Source organism: Penicillium angulare, assembly GCF_028827245.1.
Source record: "Penicillium angulare strain IBT 27051 chromosome Unknown utg000001l_segment0_segment0, whole genome shotgun sequence".
NCBI lineage: Eukaryota > Fungi > Ascomycota > Eurotiomycetes > Eurotiales > Aspergillaceae > Penicillium > Penicillium angulare.
Genome location: NW_026623160.1, coordinates 367,809 through 386,789, shown reverse-complemented (window position 1 = coordinate 386,789; position 18,981 = coordinate 367,809). Strand labels below are relative to the sequence as shown.

Here is an 18,981-nt window from a genome sequence, read left to right as displayed (position 1 = left end):
CGTTGATAATTGTCACGGATTGTGTATTACTTGCTGGATATGATGTAGTGTCTGGGCTTTTGTGAATTATGATCAGTCCGTGATTCGGCAATCCGGCATCAGAATGCCTTGGTAGCCTTCGGCACGGCGCAGCTAGACTAGAGACTACAGTGCAGACTCGAGGCTGAGCGTCACACGGCATATTCAAGCCTTCGGAGCAAAGGATGGCTTTTCCACGTGGGTGTAAGGTGTCTACCAGGTACTGTGCCTACATCCCTCGAGTCTAAGCCCTTGCATAGAGCGAAGATCGTAATCCAGCTTAGCCTGCGATCTAAGGTGCCCTGGCATAAGAAAGGAGTCTAGACCATTTACATGAATAATGAGCCAATATGCAGTATTCAGGAACACGCTAGCTTGGTCTAAAATATGGTAAGTGTGTTTGATTTGATTCAATACTATGGCAAAAGAATAGGATTCAAAAGACTCCAACCACCTGCGCCGGGCAAGAAGCCCAGGGAAGAAAAGGAATACAACCACCGAATGAAGAGAAAGAAAGGAAAGAGGGCAGATGAGCGAACAATTAGGCCCGTAGGCTTGCGGGGGGGAATGTGACCATGTAAACAAACAGGGTGTATGACGCAAATTCTCGCAATGCAATGAGATGAAATGGGCCCCTCCAACGATGCTCATCGCGCCCCCGCGCTATACCAGCTGTATACACGAAACTGTCATTGATTTCCATATTTGGGGGGAAACAAAATGAGAAAGTAGGGAAGTCGTTGTTGACATGAGAGCGCCCACGCTCCGCCTCCTGGGCTCTTGATAAACTGGGGGAAGGGATCATGATAAGGTCATGTCCTGGGTAATTGATGCATAGACACGTAATCGTTTTGTTTTCCATAGTGACGGTGCTGATGCGAATTCGGAGTAAAAATACATTGAGACGGAGAAGGAAATGGGGAGATGAGAAACGAGCGGACGATCTCCACCAACGGAGATCTAACAGACTGCATGGTTGAATCGGTGAGAGCCATTAAATTCGTGCAGCTGTCGATGCGATGGAAAAAACGAAACTCCACATTATGCAAATGTGTCGATGCTGGGTATTTGGTATTTGTTATGCTAGCGAGCCAATGTTATTTCCAATGGCAAGACATGATTATCGAGATAAATGAAATCGAGAGGCTGAAACAGAAGGCCGTGATGGGTGTGGAACAGAACAAAGGAGAAGGCCGGAAGATATTGGTGACAAGGAAAGCCGGGTTGAGATATTCATGAGAGGAATCGATCGACGTGGATAATTTACTCTTCAAAATCGTATTCATGCTTGAGAGGACGTTGAATTTCATGTAGCAGAGCATCGAGCTCAGCCCAGTTAGACGCGTTCTGTGCAAAACGGCGATGCTTGCGAGTCAATGTATGCTCCTCAAAGTCGTCGAATTTATCCCTGCAGTTCTCGCAGTATCCAGGCTTGGGATCTCTTCGCCGTTCCGATTTCTTCTGCTCTGCGTCGCGGCTGTCTTCCCGGCGGCGTTTCGTACCGCCTCCTTCTGACTGATTCGAGTCAACATCATGAATGTTACGGGCCTCGGGTGCAGATTGATTCGAATCATAAGTGTGTTGAGTCTTTGGGTGCATCGCTAACCCATTTAGTGGACGCTGGGGAGCAGCCATGGATCCAAGGGCAAAGCTGCCCGTCCCCTTTTCAAGAACCTTTCTCTTCAAGCCGTGGACTTCTTTGCTTAGACCTGCTTTTGCACCGGGCGCGGCAGCAGTTGATGAGATCATTTGGGATCGGATGGCCGACGTGACATTGGACGGTTGTACACCGGATGCTGCTGGCTCACGACCTGTGTAAAAAGGCCCAGTGCGAGGGAAGTGAGGTGGGATGAAACTTTCTGAGCTCTTGCGTTCATGAGTCTCATCGGGGAAAAGCTTGGCGGATATCTCTGTCTTTGAAGACACCTTCTCGTCCTCCGTGGATTGCGGTTTGATCTGCTCTGTGTCGTCAACTTTGGCATCAACTGTCTGATCGTCAAAGTTGTGTGGGATCTTGGGGCGGGATTCCTCTGCAGGTTGTTCACGTTTCTTTTCCCTCTTGGCCTGTCGCATCCGCTGTCTATCGTACTCTTTTCTGCTTGGGGGTTCATCGACGAACGGGCATTTGCCGAGTGGTGCACTTCTGAATTGCGGCCAAGTTCCATCCTGGCGTCTCGCCACACGTGAGTATTCTCGAACCATTACAGGCTTCGTCTTTTCGTTCATGTCGTGAATGTAAATAAAAGGACCCTTGAACATGATCATCTCCATCGATGATAAAGGGTCACGATCCGAAGGGCCATTCAACAACTCCTGGCGGAGAACACGCGACAGGTCATCGCCCCGGGGGTTGGCGTGATTTCCAATGGCGACCTTTCCTCGAGCTGCGCCATCGGCCTGGGCATACCCGCTGTCATTGATGGTAACTATCATACGTTGTAGTTTTTCCAATGCCCAAATTTTCATGCCCATTTGTCGAGCTCTCTGGAGGACATCCATGCTTCCTTGATCACGGCGATGGTCGTTCTTCAATGATGCAGGTAGATGGTTGTCGACATTCTTCTCAAGGAGAGAAGGGTTAACGGTTTGCATATGAGCATCGCCATTGGCCCCATCTGCCTCTAATTCAGTCGGGCTAGTGGCAGCAACCTCGACAGGGATCGGACGGGAGGTCACAACATGAGTGACGAGTCGTGAAAAGAATTTCTCTTCGCGCTGAAGTAATAAATATACCAGTTAGCATGAGTAATACAATCTTTCAAAACAAAAAAAAAAAAAAAAATGCATCTTCCCACTTGTGTGGCAAATTTCTAAAGGCTACAACAGGAATGAAAAGGCTGTATAGGTGGTCAAACTTACAGCTCCAAGAGCGATAACCTGTCGAGAGAATTTGCGGCGAACATCTTCTGGGATAGTGTCGAAGTAGAAGACAAACTGCGGGAAAGCCTTGCGGTAATGCCGTTGCCATTGACGAATTGTATCGATAGTATCTGCAGATTGCTTCTCGCCCTTTGCACTCTTCACTTGCGGCTGACGATCCCTGTCCCTAGCAGCGACCAGCTTCTTCTCGAAAGCACTGGGGTTGGCATTGTTAGACCGGCGAGCAAAAAGCTTCGAATCGGGGCCCTGGAAGGTAGTCGATCGGCTTCGAGTTGGCGATCGCATATCCTGCTCCGCTGCTTCCATCACCTGCTTCTTTGGTGGTGGCTGGCCATAAGGAATCTCTATCTGATTAGAGCGAACTCGTTTGGCCGGCACGAGGCCGGCTCTATGGGGGGAGTTGGTTGCATTCGGCACGTTGGCGAGTGGACGGCGAGTGGACATGTTCAGGGAGGTCTGGGGGGACGGCGGCACGAATACAGCAGCCATGTGGGAAGATGATTTCCCAGTAGTTGCACGCGTTAGGAGCTTGTGTTATTGTGGATTTGGTTGTCTTCGAAGAGGGGTATTCGAGATCAAGCACGCGACGTGCTACACGTCTTCGCAGGTCGAATGCGGTCAGAGAGAGGTCATGGTAACACAAAGAAATGATGAAAGCAGTAGTTTGTTAGAGCCAATCCAAGTTTCTCAAAGAAAGTACTTGGGGTGAGAGGGGGTTGGGTGGAGGATGAGTTGGGGTAGAAAGAAGGGAACAGGATTGAAGGGCAAAGTCGTGTGGTGGAGCCTCTCGCCGTTTGTTTTGAGCGTGCGCCGGACAACCAACAGCGTCGCGCGAAGCATGAACATCAACAACTACATTCTTGCTATGGGCGCGACCGTGTCATAGATTTCGAATTTATTCATTTTATTTTTACTATTTACTGTTTTTATTGAAATTTCACTTGTATATTTTATCTTTCTTTCAATTTCTTCTACGTACAATCAACTTGTATGGAGTATAAACAATGCCTTTGACTACGCCATTGCCAGCCACCATCAACCAGCCACCTACTAGTACGGAGTTATTATTCAACTCACTAACTCTGTATTTAACGCAAACACGATTGGGAACCGTTTCTTTTACAGAATATAAATGTGACAGTTGGTAATGTATAAGGACAATTATATTATACATGGGATTTTCAGGGTATCTGAACTACTAATACATATGCTATGGCTATCTAACTGCGAAGTGCCTCGATATCATCAACCTATAAAACTCAGTTAATACTGCCATGTCTCACAATAAGACCACCATGGAACTCACCTCTTTCACAGCTTCAGGAGTCAAAACGATCGGGTGCTCATCTCCAACACAGACACTGTCTTCGATGCGAATACCAATGCCGCGGAAGTGAGCAGGCCACCTCTCATCATCAGGAACATAAATACCACTATGATAAGATTAGCATCCATCTATGGGATATGAGATGTTTAGATAACGAACGGCTCAATTGTAATGCATTGTCCCGCCTTGAGATTGTATCCTCTTGAGTATCCAGGACAATCATGGACATCCAGGCCGATGTAGTGGCCCAGATGGTGTGGGAACAGTACGTTCATGGCCTGGTGAAAGTTAGCAATTAAATCATGTTAAGAGCATGTATATCAAGACATACGCTTCCAGAAACATCGAATCCAAGTTGTTTGAGTTGGTCCTTCAATCCATTCTCGGCAATGCCATGCAACTTATCCAAGGACAAATTGGCGCTTTCGCGACAAAGGGCCAGACAGCTGCGATGCACATTCAATACAGCATTGTACAGGTCCCGCTGAGGATCTGTGAACTTGCCATTTACAGGCCAAGTTCTTGTGATATCAGAGATATAACCTCCAAGCTCACCACCGCCGTCAACAAGGACGAGATCTCCATCTTTCAACACATCGTCATTCCGGGTGTAGTGGATACTCAGAGCATTCTGGCCACCTGCAACAACTGGAACAAAAGCGCTGCCATCAGCGCCATTGACCTTGAACTGATACTCCAAGAATGAATTCAGGTCTCTCTCCATAGAGAACGTTTGTCGCATAGATTCTGTAAATGATCTCCCAGAAGCCTGTCCCAACCGACGCAAGTGCACTACTTCATTCTCAGTCTTGAATACCCTCATCTCATTCATTATGTTCTTTAAGGGCTTGACCTTGCGGTGGTCTACGAATTTCTTCAGTTTCTCCGACGCAACTGTTGGTCCGTATAGATATCGGTGCAACGATGATCTCGATCCATCGAAAGTAGGGATGTCCGAATAAACCTCTGTAGCCCGAGCCACGATCTTCGGTAAAATGTTTCCAATGTCCTCAATATTACCCGTCTGCAATCCATTTTGTTAACTTGTTGTTTCTTGCGTTGTCCTAGGGAAGCAAGCAACTCACTTCATCCGCGTTGAAGACATCCGCAGCGGCCTGAGTGCCGGATCGTGCCCCATCCCATAACTCTGCCCTTGGGTCCTTCTCGCGAACGTATAAATGAAATGTATGGTTATCGCCCGATCCGTCGTTGACAATCACAGCTAGTGCGTTTGGTTCGTTGAAGCCTGTAACCGTTCACAGCCGACTTGTTAGCTGAAGTTCCATCGCGAATTCTTTGTAGCAACATACCAGTCAGGTAGAAGAAATTTGACTCCTGTCGGTACTCATGAAAGATCCCTGGTGCGCGATATTTCACTTCTGACGCTGCAAGAATCGCTACTCCTCCCTCTGGCAGCTTGTTGGCGAGTCGCGATCGACGCTGGGCATATTCGATGGCGGTAATTCCTGGGGTGACTATACACAAGCAGGTCAGTAAACAGGGATTTATAATTGAGGAGAATTCGAGTAATAGAGTAGCACATACGCTCTCCGGGGCTCAAGAGGTGAGGATGTGTTTCATGTAACGCCTGTCCAAATTTCAGGTCTGCGGCGCCGACGGAGGTGGCGTATGTCCTACGGAGAGGAACTTGGGTGCGGCTAAGAGTCGGATAGGAGGAGTGAGCCAAACGAGATGAGCGGCGCAGCTGAAGAGCGCATTGCCGAACAAGTGACCTGCAAGTGGCCATACTCAAGAGTACCAAAAATCACGAAGATCTGGAGATTAGTTTTAACCTCGGAACGTCAATGTATTCTTGGTTTATTTCACAAGGTTCCGGGCGGTGTGAGCCAATCACCACCTACGGGTTTGGCATTGCTAACACAAATACCGTAATCGCCAACAACAATTAAAAAATGAATGTTGCAAGTTGACAGGGACTAAGATTTAATTGCAAATCCTAGATTGAATTAAATTCCGAACACAATCAGTAATAAAAAGTATATGGTTAAAATCCCGAGGTCTCAAGTTGGAAAGATATTTTAGATGATATCTAGATGCGCCCCCGTTTATAGCAGGATATACATCGGCACTCGGAGGTACCTAGTATCTACTACTATACTATGTCAACATTGAAATTGGAAAATTATACCAACCGTCTCTGCCCACACCCTTCCGTATCGTTACGAATGATCAATTTAAAGGGTAAGTCGCTATCATCAAAGTGTGGCTCAGCATAACCCTCTGGGACGAACATGTGCACAGTAAAAAGCTTGGGTTGCTTGATCTGAACTAGCGGCCGAACTATAAAGGCCGCGGCGTTGGGACCAAGATTCTCAGGATGAAGGTGGATTATCAGCTCCTCCAAATGAGACAGCTTAGCAAGAACCTCACAGGCAGAGCAATATCGCCGCCAATCAACATAAAGGTCACCAACATAGCCATATGGATTGTACGGGAAGTGGTAGGTAAAGCGTAGGGAACGTATTTGGTCCAAGCGTTTTGGTAGAAGTGTGTTTGAAAGGCCAATTATGCTGTCCGCGTGATCAAAGCTAAAGGTATTTCGATTGTATATCATGTCGATCGTCTCTGAATATCTATACAATAGGTCAACTGTTAGCATTGGCTGGACAAGAGAAAATAAGGGCATCATGATGTATGTGGAGACGTGACGGAAACTCACATAAGTCGACATGTCTGGAGCAAAGCAACAAATCCAACTTCTTCCATTTTAGAAGCTTGACACTCGTCCAGGTACCATCTTGGATTCTTGGGAGAAACTGCATCATGGAAAGTTCGTGTGCAAGGAATCTTTCCCCAGCAGAGATGGTTGCAGAAGGATTCCGCCTTCTCCGACCCTCGACCTTCTACACACTTAATCGCAGCAAGTCGCGTATTTAATGCTCTTGAGTGACCCCGATCTATACGAACAACATGTATCTGGGGCGCGCAGAAGTAGTATTTCCATATCATCCAACGAATCTCTGGAGGTAGTCCTGCGAGCGAGGACTGATATTGGTCCAGTGAACGACGAAGCTTAGGTTTTCGCAAAACTTTCCTCCAACCCGATGGTGGCTCGACTTCGGAGCATTCTAATGGGGTGAGTGATCTTCTTATCGCGGGCAATGGGTTCGGAAGGTCGGAGTCTGGGTCTGTAGCAGTCATTTCCTCTCGATGAGGTCTCTTTCTAATACCACGACAAGCGAAAAGACAGCCATACATGGTATTCAAGCAAAGAGAGCTTGAAAAGAGAAAAAAGCATTTTCTCGTGGGCGATGAGAAGATGAGGAGACATTCAACATTCGTAACTCGTAACTGAGGTAGTGGGCCAATCGCAAGGCTTGACCGATAAAAGCGTAGCTCCGTGTACAATGATCGGCATTTGCCCCCACAGCCCCTCCGTGTTGTTTGCTCTTGCTTTGACAGACAACAAAGAACTCTCGGGTTTTTTTATAACGCCATTTCGCATCCTTCCGTTCCTCCCATTCCTTCAGCCCAGCTTCATCGCCTCTTTTTCCAGATTAACAGAAATCATTAACAAAAAAAACAAGAAGAAAACAATGGGACAAGACGCGAAACCGGCGGTCACCCCGCCGGTTATCCCTACCGCGGATTTAGAGTCGTTTGCCAAACATCTCAAACGTTCCACCCGAATCTTAGCTTTACTGGGAGCTGGTATCTCTGCATCCTCGGGGCTCCCCACCTTCCGAGGTGCTGGTGGATTTTGGCGTTCATATGATGCTACGGCTTTGGCCACTCCCGAGGCCTTTGAAGAGAACCCGGGCCTAGTGTGGCAATTCTATAGCTACCGCCGACACATGGCTTTGCAGGCCAAGCCCAATAAAGCACACTACGCCCTCGCCGAACTGTCACGAATAAACAAGGAATTCATCACGATATCTCAAAATGTGGACGGTGCGGAACGCTATTTCATTTGGGCCCAATCCTTGATTATTCTGCTAACGTCTCTCTTCGTTTCAACTTTGTAGGCTTATCACCAAGGGCAGGACATCCAGTCAATAAGCTCCATCTACTCCATGGATCATTGTTTAATGTTAAATGCACCAATTTTACTTGCGACTATGTTGGCAAAGACGATTTCACTGACCCTATAGTCCCTGCCCTGGACATTCCCAAGACGGGCATCAAGTTGCCTTCTGCAACCGATAACGATAGTAAGACAGCAGCAGCAGCACAAACGGCAGTACCAGGATCAGAACCAGATGACTCAAAATCATCAACTGAAGTCGACATTTCCAATGCAGAAGTGCCCATTCCGAAACTAGAACCTGCCGACCTACCCAAATGCCCTGAATGCGGCGGTCTTCTTCGACCAGGGGTCGTTTGGTTTGGCGAGCCTCTTCCTACTGTTACTATGGATACGGCCGATGCATGGGTAGCGAAGGAGAAAGTAGATCTCATGTTGGTCATCGGTACTAGTTCCCAGGTCTATCCGGCTGCAGGCTATATTCATACAGCTCGGGCTGGTGGTGCCCGAATCGCGGTTATCAACATGGACGAGAATGATCTATCTGGTCGGAACTTACGAAAAGGTGATTGGTTTTTCAAAGGGGATGCTGCGACTATTGTCCCGGAGATTCTGAAGAGTGTTATCGGAGAGATTTGATACATTGATTTGAGCGTTTGATGGATGGTCATACTTCAATTCACTACGGTATTCTTATTATCTCTCCTTTTTGTTTTGTTTTTTAAAAGACCGTATTGATGCACTCTATTATTTCAAAACCAGCCGAGTGATAGATCTAAATAGACGAGTACCTCTTCCACTGTGTCCACTGTATCTAAGATGATCGGCGTAAGTTCAGCCCGTTGGTGCCTTAAAGCGGGCACATATCGTTGCTGGGGAATCCACCAAAACAAATCCCATATCGATAACGTCGCCGATCCCACCTTTCTCTCTCATCTCCACCCCACGCTCCCTTTTTACAACCGACACTGGATGCACAGATCAGAGGTATGTGAGAAGATCCATTTCCGTTCCATACCCAGAATACCTGTCAAATTCTCTTCCCCATTCCACATTATCGCTTGCCCGCGCTCCGATCGGAAGTTCTGACCTCATCTCGATAAGAAACCACATGAAAGCTTACAATTGAATGTTTTCCAGGTGCTTTCGTTCCAATTACACGCCCAGTGACACGAAAAGTATACACCGACCATCTGATATTCGAATTTTATTATATACAAGCGCGTGCTGACGCGAATACCAAAGAATATTTCAGCTTGTGGATAGTGATTAGCCTTCCTTCCCATCAAAATGGCTAGAGAAAGTGATGCTCCAAAGGAGCCCCTCACCCCGCGGCGCCCACACGAGGACCCGAAAAAAACAATCTCCCAAGAGCCAGAATTTGGCAAGCCTTCCCCTCTTGGCCGACCCCCGCAACAGCCACAACAGCGGTCCAACTCGAACAGTCTGTTCAACATCCCCAAACAAAACCGGGCGCGACCAGAGCATCATCGTCCTTACCAGCCGCAGCCGCAGCAACCGCAACAACAACCATCCGCAGCCCAACAGAGTTACCCTACTCACGGTTACCGACCACCAGTACCAGCAAACACTGGATCAGCTGCACCCTCCGCGCACCAGAGCAGGCCATTTGATCCCTTTAAGCCCGTGAGACCATCCGCCTACAATGACTATCGACCAATGGTCCCTCCAGGCGCAACCCCGATCAAGCGCCCGGGACAAGTAGCTTCTGACACCCCTCGGGCCCCGAGAACACTTTTCTCATCGAAGCCATCGGCACCGAAACCCTCCAATGCCAACAAGAACCTTCAGGCTTTCATTGATCTCACGAAGGATGATCCAAATACAAGCTTCCAGCAAAACACCCAGCGCTATGGAGAGAAGACAAGCTCGACATTCGGCGCGATGGACACGCACGGATATGTGGATATGGCTCAGGCCAATGAGAATATTAAGGCTTTGCTTGAGGGTGCATTTGAAGACGAGGAAGAAGGTGCTAAACCTAAATCCAAGGGAAAGAAGAAGAAGGGCAAGAAGGACAAGAAGAAGCAGTCTAAGAAGACCGAAACGACTGAACCTCCTTCAGCCCCAAAGATTGATAAAAGCGATGATCTCGATGACTTGGCTGCCCAACTTCAAGGTGTAACAGTTAATGATACCCAAGAAGAGCAAGTAAAGACGGCTGAAAATTCCGAGAAGAAGCATAAAACTAGCCTTGAGGATGACACGGATGACGAATCGGTCGTGAAAAAGCGTGACACCGAGGAGGAGGACGAGGAGGGGAAAGAAGAGGAAGAGGAAGAGGAGGAGGAGGAAGAAGAAGAAGAAGATGAGCTTGTTGTAGATGGGTTGAAAGTCACTCTCATGCCCCATCAGGTTGAAGGTGTCCGCTGGATGTGCGACAAAGAAAATGGTCGACGCTCAACGAAAGGTATCCATCCAAAAGGTGGAATCCTTGCAGATGATATGGGATTAGGAAAAACTATTCAGGCTATCTCCCTAATGCTCATGAACCGAAAGTCAGACGACGACGAACACAGCGAAGACGCCGAATCTACCAAGAAGAAAGTTGACGATGCGCCAGCTTCTACTCGCTCGAGTGAAGCTACACTCGTAGTTGCTCCTCTGGCACTTATCAAACAATGGGAATCCGAGATTGCCGACAAAGTCGAAAGGACACACAAACGCCGGGTGTGCTTGTATCATGGAGCGAATCGTGCAAAGACTGCAACCTCTTTGTACAACTACGACGTCGTAATCACCACATACGGAACCCTGACCTCAGAATCGGGAACAGCGGCAGCAGACAAGGCTAAAAAGTCGGGCATCTTCTCTGTCTATTGGCACAGAATCATTCTTGATGAAGCACATACAATCAAAAATCGAAACGCCAAGGCAACTCAGGCTGCATGTGCTTTAGATGCTAGGTACCGTTGGTGTTTGACGGGAACGCCCATGCAGAACAACCTTGACGAACTGCAATCTCTAATCAAGTTCCTGCGCATCAAGCCTTTCGATGAACTTGCAGCCTGGCGTGAACAAATCACTAAACCTCTGAACAATGGGCGCGGTGGTCTTGCTATCCAGCGACTACAAGTCTATCTAAAGGCTTTCATGAAACGGCGCACCAAAGACGTTCTCAAAGAAAACCAAGCAGATTCTGACGATGATGAAGCCGACAGCAAAGGAAAGAAGTCCAACGGGTTCAAGATCGTCAAACGTGATGTTATCCGAGTTGAACCAAACTTTATGGAAGGGGAGCAGAATTTCTACGATCGTCTAGAGAAACGTACCGAAAATCGCTTGAATGAGATTATGGGAGGTAAGCAGGTTGACTATGCGGGAGCATTGGTTTTACTCTTGCGACTTCGACAAGCATGCAACCACCCTGAACTTGTGAAGAGCGATTTAGTGGTCGAAAAAGATGTTTTGTTACAAAATGGCAACCCTGGAAGCAAATCTACCGAATCGAAGAAAGACGACCTAGACGATGTCGCCGATCTATTTGGCGGACTTAGCGTGATGACCAAGAAGTGTGATGTGTGCCAGAGGGAACTCAACCAGGTAGAAGCCAAAAGCGGTGCTAGTCGCTGCGGCGAGTGTGAGACCGACTTGAACACCAACTTCATGAAGAAGGACAAGAAGAAGAAATCGAAGAAAACCCACAAGCACCATGAGGTCACTTTGAGCCCTGTTTCAAAGCCTTCCCGGGCTCGTAAAAATCGCAGAGTGGTTCTTGATAGCGACGACGAAGAGGAGGAAGATGGTGAATGGATTGTCCCCGAAGATGGACGCAAAGTACCCGATCTTGGTAAAGCCGGCGGATCAGACGACGAAGATGCTGAAGGTGGAGGCGACTGGATTGGTCCTGACGATTCCGACACAGACGATGAGGAGCCGAGCTCACCCACTGGTAGAAAGGTCAAGCCCGTCGTTCTTAGCAGCTCTGAAGATGAGTCTGACTCGGAAGAAGATATGGACGAGATTTCCTACAAGGGCGAGAACGGAGAGCTGCCATCGACAAAGGTCCGGCATTTGATGAAAATTCTCAACAAAGAGTCAAGAGACTACAAGTTCATTGTCTTTTCCGTCTTTACTTCGATGCTCGATAAAATTGAGCCATTCTTGAAAAGTGCAAACATTGGTTTTGCTCGCTACGATGGAGCAATGAGGAATGATCATCGTGAAGCCAGTCTCAACAAATTGAGAAACAATAGTAGCACTCGAGTTTTACTTTGCAGTTTGCGCGCTGGTGCATTGGGCCTGAATTTGACAGCTGCCAGTCGTGTCGTGATTTTGGAGCCATTCTGGAACCCCGTAAGTAGCTAAGCCCAGCTCATACAATCGCTTGAAAACTTGAAAACATGCTGACCAATTATTACACAGTTCGTGGAAGAGCAAGCCATTGACCGTGTCCACCGTCTTAACCAAACCATCGACGTCAAGATCTACAGACTCATCATCAAGAACACTGTAGAAGAGAGAATTGTCGCTCTGCAAGATCGCAAGCGAGAGCTGGCGGGCATGACAATCGAGGGCAAGTCTGCCGCAGGAAAATTGACCATGCGTGACATGATGGCCCTTTTCGGTCGTGACGCCGAGTCAACATTCACCGATAAGCAAGATACTCTAAATTTTAACAAGCCAACTCGTATACTGGCTTCCACCGAAGACTCTAACCCGAATGCTTCCTCTCAATCTTCGGGGCACTCTGACACCCGCGACCGGGATCATCGGCAACAATCTAACCGGTCAACGCCTGAAGATTCCGTGTATGGGCGGCGTTGGTAAATGACATGACACGATGATGAAACATGATAGGTGGCTCAAGAGAGATAGGCTCTCTTGTCATTTTTGGTGGGCGTTAGGAGTTGAAGTTCCACTTTTGACAGTATCTAGAGACTAGTGGGAGATTATTTCTTTTATTATTGCACCTACTTTTGACAGGTTTTTCTCAACTTATTTTGTCATTTTCATTTTCATTTTCATGTCTATATTTCTTTTTTAATTTCAATGTTGCTTGGGACTTGAGGAAATCAAAACTAGAGACAGTACTATCTATACCCAAGATCCAAGGGTTACTACCTTTCGGCTCACGGTTTGATAACGTCCGCCCGAGATTTCGGGAAGCATGCCCGCGAGTCAGATTTTGGGAGGCAATTTTGGACCATGTTCATGCTGTGATATGTCCGGAATTGAGCCCCGAATAAACTGTGCGCTGACCCGTAGCCTGAGTAATCCCAGACATGTAAGTCGATTGCCAGGCCTATATCGCATTGAATATTGCGGTTATGCTCATTCAGAGTATAGCTTTGTACTACTTAGATTGTGGTAATATGCGAACTGTCAGGCCATTTTGGCAATTGGCAATGTGAAATTGCAAAGTGCAGTGGCTACTGCTACAAGCTAGAGATTCCGTTGATCTACACCAGAACCATGGGACGGAGGAAAGCATACCTGTCGAGACCAGCCATAGACCAGGGGCAATGTTCTGCAGACGAGTGGGCAAGATCCCCATCCCCACGATTAGGTCTTTGAAGCTATGCGGCATTTCTCCATGACAGGACAAGCTTTCAAAGATGTGACCTGCTAAGCAACTCAAGCTGTAAGATATGATTACACCCCGAGACGATAAGGGCATCATGTGGAGTCCCACGAAATCACAAACGAAGAGTTCACCTTAGATAGGCACTCATAGCAATGACAGGCCTGAAATGAGCAATCCGTACGTTTATCTGATTGTTTCGGTACCGGACTTTGCGCTCGGCAGATTCAGTCTAGACGATACCTGGTGTCTAACAAAACCCACGGTTCATGGAATTTGGTTCACGGAATGCATGAGGATTGCCGGTGGGAGTCCCTGGCGAACCGGACGAGGGAACCAGAATACTTTACATTTTGGAAAACTTGTGATAGGTCTACAGAGTAGGAGAAAGGAGGAGACCTTCGACTGTTTGGTACGCAGAGGCGAGAGATCTAGCCATCTCTGGGGGAACCAGACACACTCCGCAGCTTTTTCCCTCATTTCCTCCGACTCTTAATGCTACTATTTTCTTGACCATTTGACTATCCTTTTTGTCACTCATTTTGCCTACCGTTCAGCCCCTGGAATACATGGTGAGCTTGGAAGTTTAGGTAAAGCTTTGTAAATTATCTTGATTCTGGAGTTTAAAAAGCTAACAGTTTAACTTACTTCAAATCAGGTCTTATCAAAGCGTCTCGTTTATCTCAAAATCCAAATCTCCAGGGGACATGGGCTCACTATGGTCTGGCAATGACAGTGAATGGAAGGTCATCTATGATGAGCAGGGGGACCTCCATAAGCACTTGTCAGGTGGCAGGAAAACGCTCGCGCAAACACTGTCAATACCCAAATCGATGTGTATTCTCTCTGACAAAAAGACAGAGATTTCAACTGTGAATGAGCTGGCCTCCAAGTTGAAGCTTCCACAGTTAAGAAATGGGACCGTGGAAAGGGTATTCCCAGTCCGCTCCGTCGTCTCCTTGGACTCTACCCCCTCATCGGCACTACAAATACCTTCATTGGATAAGTTCGAGAGCCCGGCACCCCCTTGGGTGGACTCACCTCGGAACAACACAGATGATGCAATCGGAGGTCTACCCAAAGGCTCAACGACAGATACCGATGTTCGAGACAAAAAGCCACGAAGACCAAACTACTTAACTCGCATGCATCATCAGCTTAGCCTTTCCAATATATCGCCGTCTTTATTGAGAGTTTCCGCTCAAAATAGAGATACATCGGGTGAGGAGTTGAGTCCTTTCGCCCAGTTGCAGAACATGATACGTGATGGCGCAGATGTCTTGACGAGAGACGAATTGACAAAAGGTCAGGGCTATTTTTATGAAGATGAGACAAATTTGGTTATTCAGCCCTTTGGTGCACTTCTTGTTGTTTCTGCTTTGAATGGTAAGACTATTTTTCAAGCTGCTAGCACCAACTCTGGAGACATTATTGGCTATACTCCTGATGATTTGTTCAAATTGAGTTCTATCGACAGGATAATGTCTGAGTCTCAATGGAGAACGTTTTTGGGACATGCAAAGTGCATTCTGGATGATGAGTATGATGTGGAGTTATGTGGGCCGGAGTTGTTTTCTCTTTCGATATCCACTCAAAGTGGTGATACCAAGCATCTTTGGTGTACGATGCATACAAGCAGAGTGTACAGGAACTACATAATCTGTGAGTTGGAGCCTGATGCTATGAATTATGAAGCTTCAAGAGAACCTCTTAGTTTATCACGCTATGAGCCATTTGTCGACGACGTGAAACTTGAAGGCCCAACCGCGTTCCCTTCAAAGGGTGATTATCAAGACGCTAGAGCTTTTCAGCCTGAAATTTTGAACTCTCTTCCTAGATTTATTCGGAAGATCTCAAGCGCTCAAACTCTTGAGTCGCTTGTTCATCATTCCATGGCTTACTTCCAAGAGCTGAGCTCCTTTCAACGCATAACAATGTACCACTTTGACGGTGATCGGAATGGTATCGTTGTCGCCGATTCGCTTGATGAGTCTTTGGGCATAAATCCCCTCGAAGGGGTTGAATTTCCCGAGTCTTCATTTTCGGAAGATATGAAGAAGCAATATCTTAGGAATGCAGTTTCTTTCGCCTACCGCAAAGGCGAGAATGTCGCGCAATTGGCATATCGGGCATCTACAGTCAAAATGGGCTTAGATTTATCTCATTGCTATCTTTTGGCCTCCCCTGGGTCTTCCGATATTCAGTCATCCCACCTCTCTCAGGAATGTTTGTCAATGGGTATCTATGTGTTTGGAAAGCTATGGGGCTTGGTTTGTTGTCAGTCCTACGATGAACGCTCGCGGCTCCATCCACTTGTCCATCGGACATGCTGGATGCTAAGAGAAACAATATCCAGCAATATCGAGCGTCTGTCCTACACTTTGCCGTTTCATGTGGGACAACTGGATCTCACCAATGGATCTGGAGGGGTTAAAAAAGAGCTTCCGGTGCCTGTTGGTGACTTGCTGAGTCTATTTGGCGCAGACTATGCAGTGGCCTCTATTCTTGGAGAAACGAAGATTCTAGGCAAACCACCCGACTCGCAGGAAGCGTTGGCTATATTAGAATATCTTCGCGTTAAGGAGCTGAGTACCGTCTTATGGTCTACAGACATACTTTCGGATTTTGAAGATCTCGATTATTCTCCTGGCTTCCGCAATCTCTCCGGTTTAATCTATATACCGCTAGCAGTTGATGGTCAGGATTTTATCGTTTTCTTCAGAAGGGAAACTGGACCAGATCACAAGACACGCGGTGCTGGTTCTGATTGTGATATAACCACTCTAGCTTCTGATAAATCTATCGGGGTCGATAGAAACGGCGACACGGAATGGTCAGCTGCAGAAATTGGCAAAGCGTCAATACTAGCCTTGCTATACCGCACATTCACGGAGATATGGCAAGAAAAAGAAGCTACAATGCAAAATAACCAGCTCATGCGTCTACTTCTTGCTAATTCCGCCCATGAATTTCGCACACCACTCAACGCCATAATCAATTATCTTGAGATTGCACTTGATGGAAACATCAATCAAGAGACGCGCGATAACCTTTCCCGATCACACTCGGCCTCCAAGTCTCTTGTCTATATCATCAATGATTTGTTGGATCTCACGAATGCAGAAAATGGTCAGAGATTGATCAAAGATGAGACCTTTAGCTTATCCGAGACTCTTTGCGAGGCTACGGATATTTTCTGGGAAGAAGCGAGACAAAAACACGTCGATTTGCAAGTTGTACAGCATGCTGCTCTACCTGCTGTTCTGGGTGACCAGCGACGAGTACGTCAGGTTATCACGAATCTAATCAGTAATGCGGTTCAGCATACCTCTACTGGGGCTGTGACCATTGAGTCGTGTATTTTGTCTGAGTCCTGGGAAACGGGTCACATTTCTGTGGAAGTGGCGATCCATGATACTGGGTCAGGTATGTCTCAGGAAGCAGTGGAGGCACTATTTTGTGAACTGGAACAGGTGTCTACTAAAGAGTATATGCAGAATCCTCGGTCTTATGGTAAAGGCTCAGAGACTGCTGCTTTGGGGACGGAGAGTGTTCTCGGTTTGGGTCTTGCTTTGGTGGCGAGGATTGTACGTAATATGGAAGGTCAACTTAGTCTTAAGTCTGAAGAAGGGCAGGGGAGCTGTTTCAAACTTCGATTGAAGTTTCCATTGCCTTCTGGTGAAAATGGAGCTTCGTATGTCTCTCAGAATGCTACGGATTCTGATGTGCGGTGTCACATGAAGGGATGTGATGGTCAAAGACCGAATGGAAGTAGTTGTGACAAGCAAGAGACGAGCGGCTCGGACCAGGACGAGAGAAGAACAGTTGAGGGAAATGATGGTATAGATTGCAAATGCGGTGATCCCATTCTATCTGGTTCAGCTACTGGGAGAGTGGACAGTCCTTTGGTGGATGCCGATATTTCCCTAAAGAATGGAGAGTCGCGAAACCTCACAATTCTCGCATCGGGCGTAAAGGTGGAAGACGTAAGTCTATCTATATACCCTCTCGACTTGATTTCAGTACTAACCTATCTCTTTCCTACTTTAAAGAAGGTTCCCCTGAGACCTACCAAAAAGGACTCATCGACCAAAGCTACAGACCCAGAGCCATCTAAACCAGATGAAGCCAAAACCTCCACAAAACCACCAGAAGAACATCAACTACACGTTCTAATTGCAGAAGACGATCCAATAAATAGCTCAATCGTCAAGAAACGACTAGAAAAACTTGGCTACTCCGTCTACATGACAAGTAACGGCAAGGAATGTGCATCTGTCTATCGCGATAGTCCTATCTCATTTGATGTGATTCTTATGGACCTCCAGGTTTGTATTGGTACATCAGCAGAACATCTCAATCACATTCTAATACTTCTTCTTTTTAAGATGCCCATCGTTGATGGCTTCAATGCTACCAAGATGATCCGCGAGCATGAGCGGCAAATTGACACCGAGAAAACTCTTATCCACCGAGGCACGAATCATAGCAGAACTCCTATTTTTGCTTTATCGGCTTCACTTGTTGAGAAGGATCGTCAGGTCTATTTCGATGCTGGCTTTGATGGGTGGATTATGAAGCCTATTGATTTTCAGCGTGTGCATGTGCTTCTTAAGGGTGTTTTATCGATTGATGATCGGGATGATGCTCTTTATAAGCCTGGAATGTGGGAAGAGGGGGGCTGGTTTGAAAAAAAGGATTTATGCGCTATCATGTCTGGGTGAGAGATTGTTGAGGAGTAAAATTGCAATTGCGCAAAGGGTTCTGCGTCGAGGAGCTGTTTCCAAGTCAGGAGTCTTGTCGCCGCGATCTATTTGATCTCATTATATTGAAATCGTGTATCATTTATTCTCGATAACACGAGAGATTTCATTCAAAACTTCCAAAGTTTGTTGATAAAATATGATTAGTAGATCATGGGGCTGGATATCCCTGTAATGGTGGTCTATCTACTGTCTGAGAAGATAGGACAAAAAGAAGGAAAAGAAAAAAAGAAGCGAATGTTGTTATTATATAATAGAGTACTTACGTTTCTACTAGGATGGAGAAAGGGTACAAAAACAACGAATAACAATATTGAAGAAAAGGAAAGAAGAGAGAGAGAGCTATATTACGAAACATGCCCGACCTCCTCCATGCCCTCCTCTCTATGTAGCTATACTACGGAAACAGTCAACGGATAGTATAATCAAAAACAAACAAAACGAAAAGAAACAAAAAGAAACG

General features: G+C 46.8%; 6 protein-coding genes across 6 annotated transcripts; 3 read left to right on the top strand and 3 right to left on the bottom strand.

Annotated features, from left to right (window-relative positions):
- Positions 1–1,281: 1,281 nt before the first annotated feature.
- N7478_000131 (protein serine/threonine kinase activating protein nimO) lies at positions 1,282–3,387 on the bottom strand (the record flags this gene model as incomplete). Its single annotated transcript, XM_056916347.1, has 2 exons — positions 1,282–2,733; positions 2,878–3,387. 2 exons carry the CDS (start codon positions 3,385–3,387, stop codon positions 1,282–1,284), a joined length of 1,962 nt encoding a protein of 653 aa, XP_056784227.1.
- A 731-nt stretch (positions 3,388–4,118) lies between these two features.
- On the bottom strand, positions 4,119–5,972 carry N7478_000130 (aminopeptidase P family protein; the record flags this gene model as incomplete). Its single annotated transcript, XM_056916346.1, has 7 exons — positions 4,119–4,148; positions 4,205–4,331; positions 4,385–4,503; positions 4,557–5,249; positions 5,311–5,471; positions 5,536–5,700; positions 5,771–5,972. The coding sequence occupies 7 exons, from the start codon at positions 5,970–5,972 to the stop codon at positions 4,119–4,121; spliced, it is 1,497 nt and encodes a 498-aa protein (XP_056784226.1).
- A 396-nt stretch (positions 5,973–6,368) lies between these two features.
- Positions 6,369–7,444, bottom strand: N7478_000129 (uncharacterized protein; the record flags this gene model as incomplete). Its single annotated transcript, XM_056916345.1, has 2 exons — positions 6,369–6,819; positions 6,906–7,444. 2 exons carry the CDS (start codon positions 7,442–7,444, stop codon positions 6,369–6,371), a joined length of 990 nt encoding a protein of 329 aa, XP_056784225.1.
- A 338-nt stretch (positions 7,445–7,782) lies between these two features.
- On the top strand, positions 7,783–8,849 carry N7478_000128 (SIR2 family NAD-dependent protein deacylase; the record flags this gene model as incomplete). The annotated part of the gene is made up of 2 exons (XM_056916344.1): positions 7,783–8,137; positions 8,212–8,849. 2 exons carry the CDS (start codon positions 7,783–7,785, stop codon positions 8,847–8,849), a joined length of 993 nt encoding a protein of 330 aa, XP_056784224.1.
- Positions 8,850–9,500: 651 nt separating this feature from the next.
- Positions 9,501–13,001, top strand: N7478_000127 (putative SNF2 family helicase/ATPase; the record flags this gene model as incomplete). Its single annotated transcript, XM_056916343.1, has 2 exons — positions 9,501–12,527; positions 12,597–13,001. The coding sequence occupies 2 exons, from the start codon at positions 9,501–9,503 to the stop codon at positions 12,999–13,001; spliced, it is 3,432 nt and encodes a 1,143-aa protein (XP_056784223.1).
- Positions 13,002–14,462: 1,461 nt separating this feature from the next.
- On the top strand, positions 14,463–18,479 carry N7478_000126 (Sensor histidine kinase/response regulator; the record flags this gene model as incomplete). Its single annotated transcript, XM_056916342.1, has 1 exon — positions 14,463–18,479. One exon carries the CDS (start codon positions 14,463–14,465, stop codon positions 18,477–18,479), a length of 4,017 nt encoding a protein of 1,338 aa, XP_056784222.1.
- Positions 18,480–18,981: the final 502 nt, after the last annotated feature.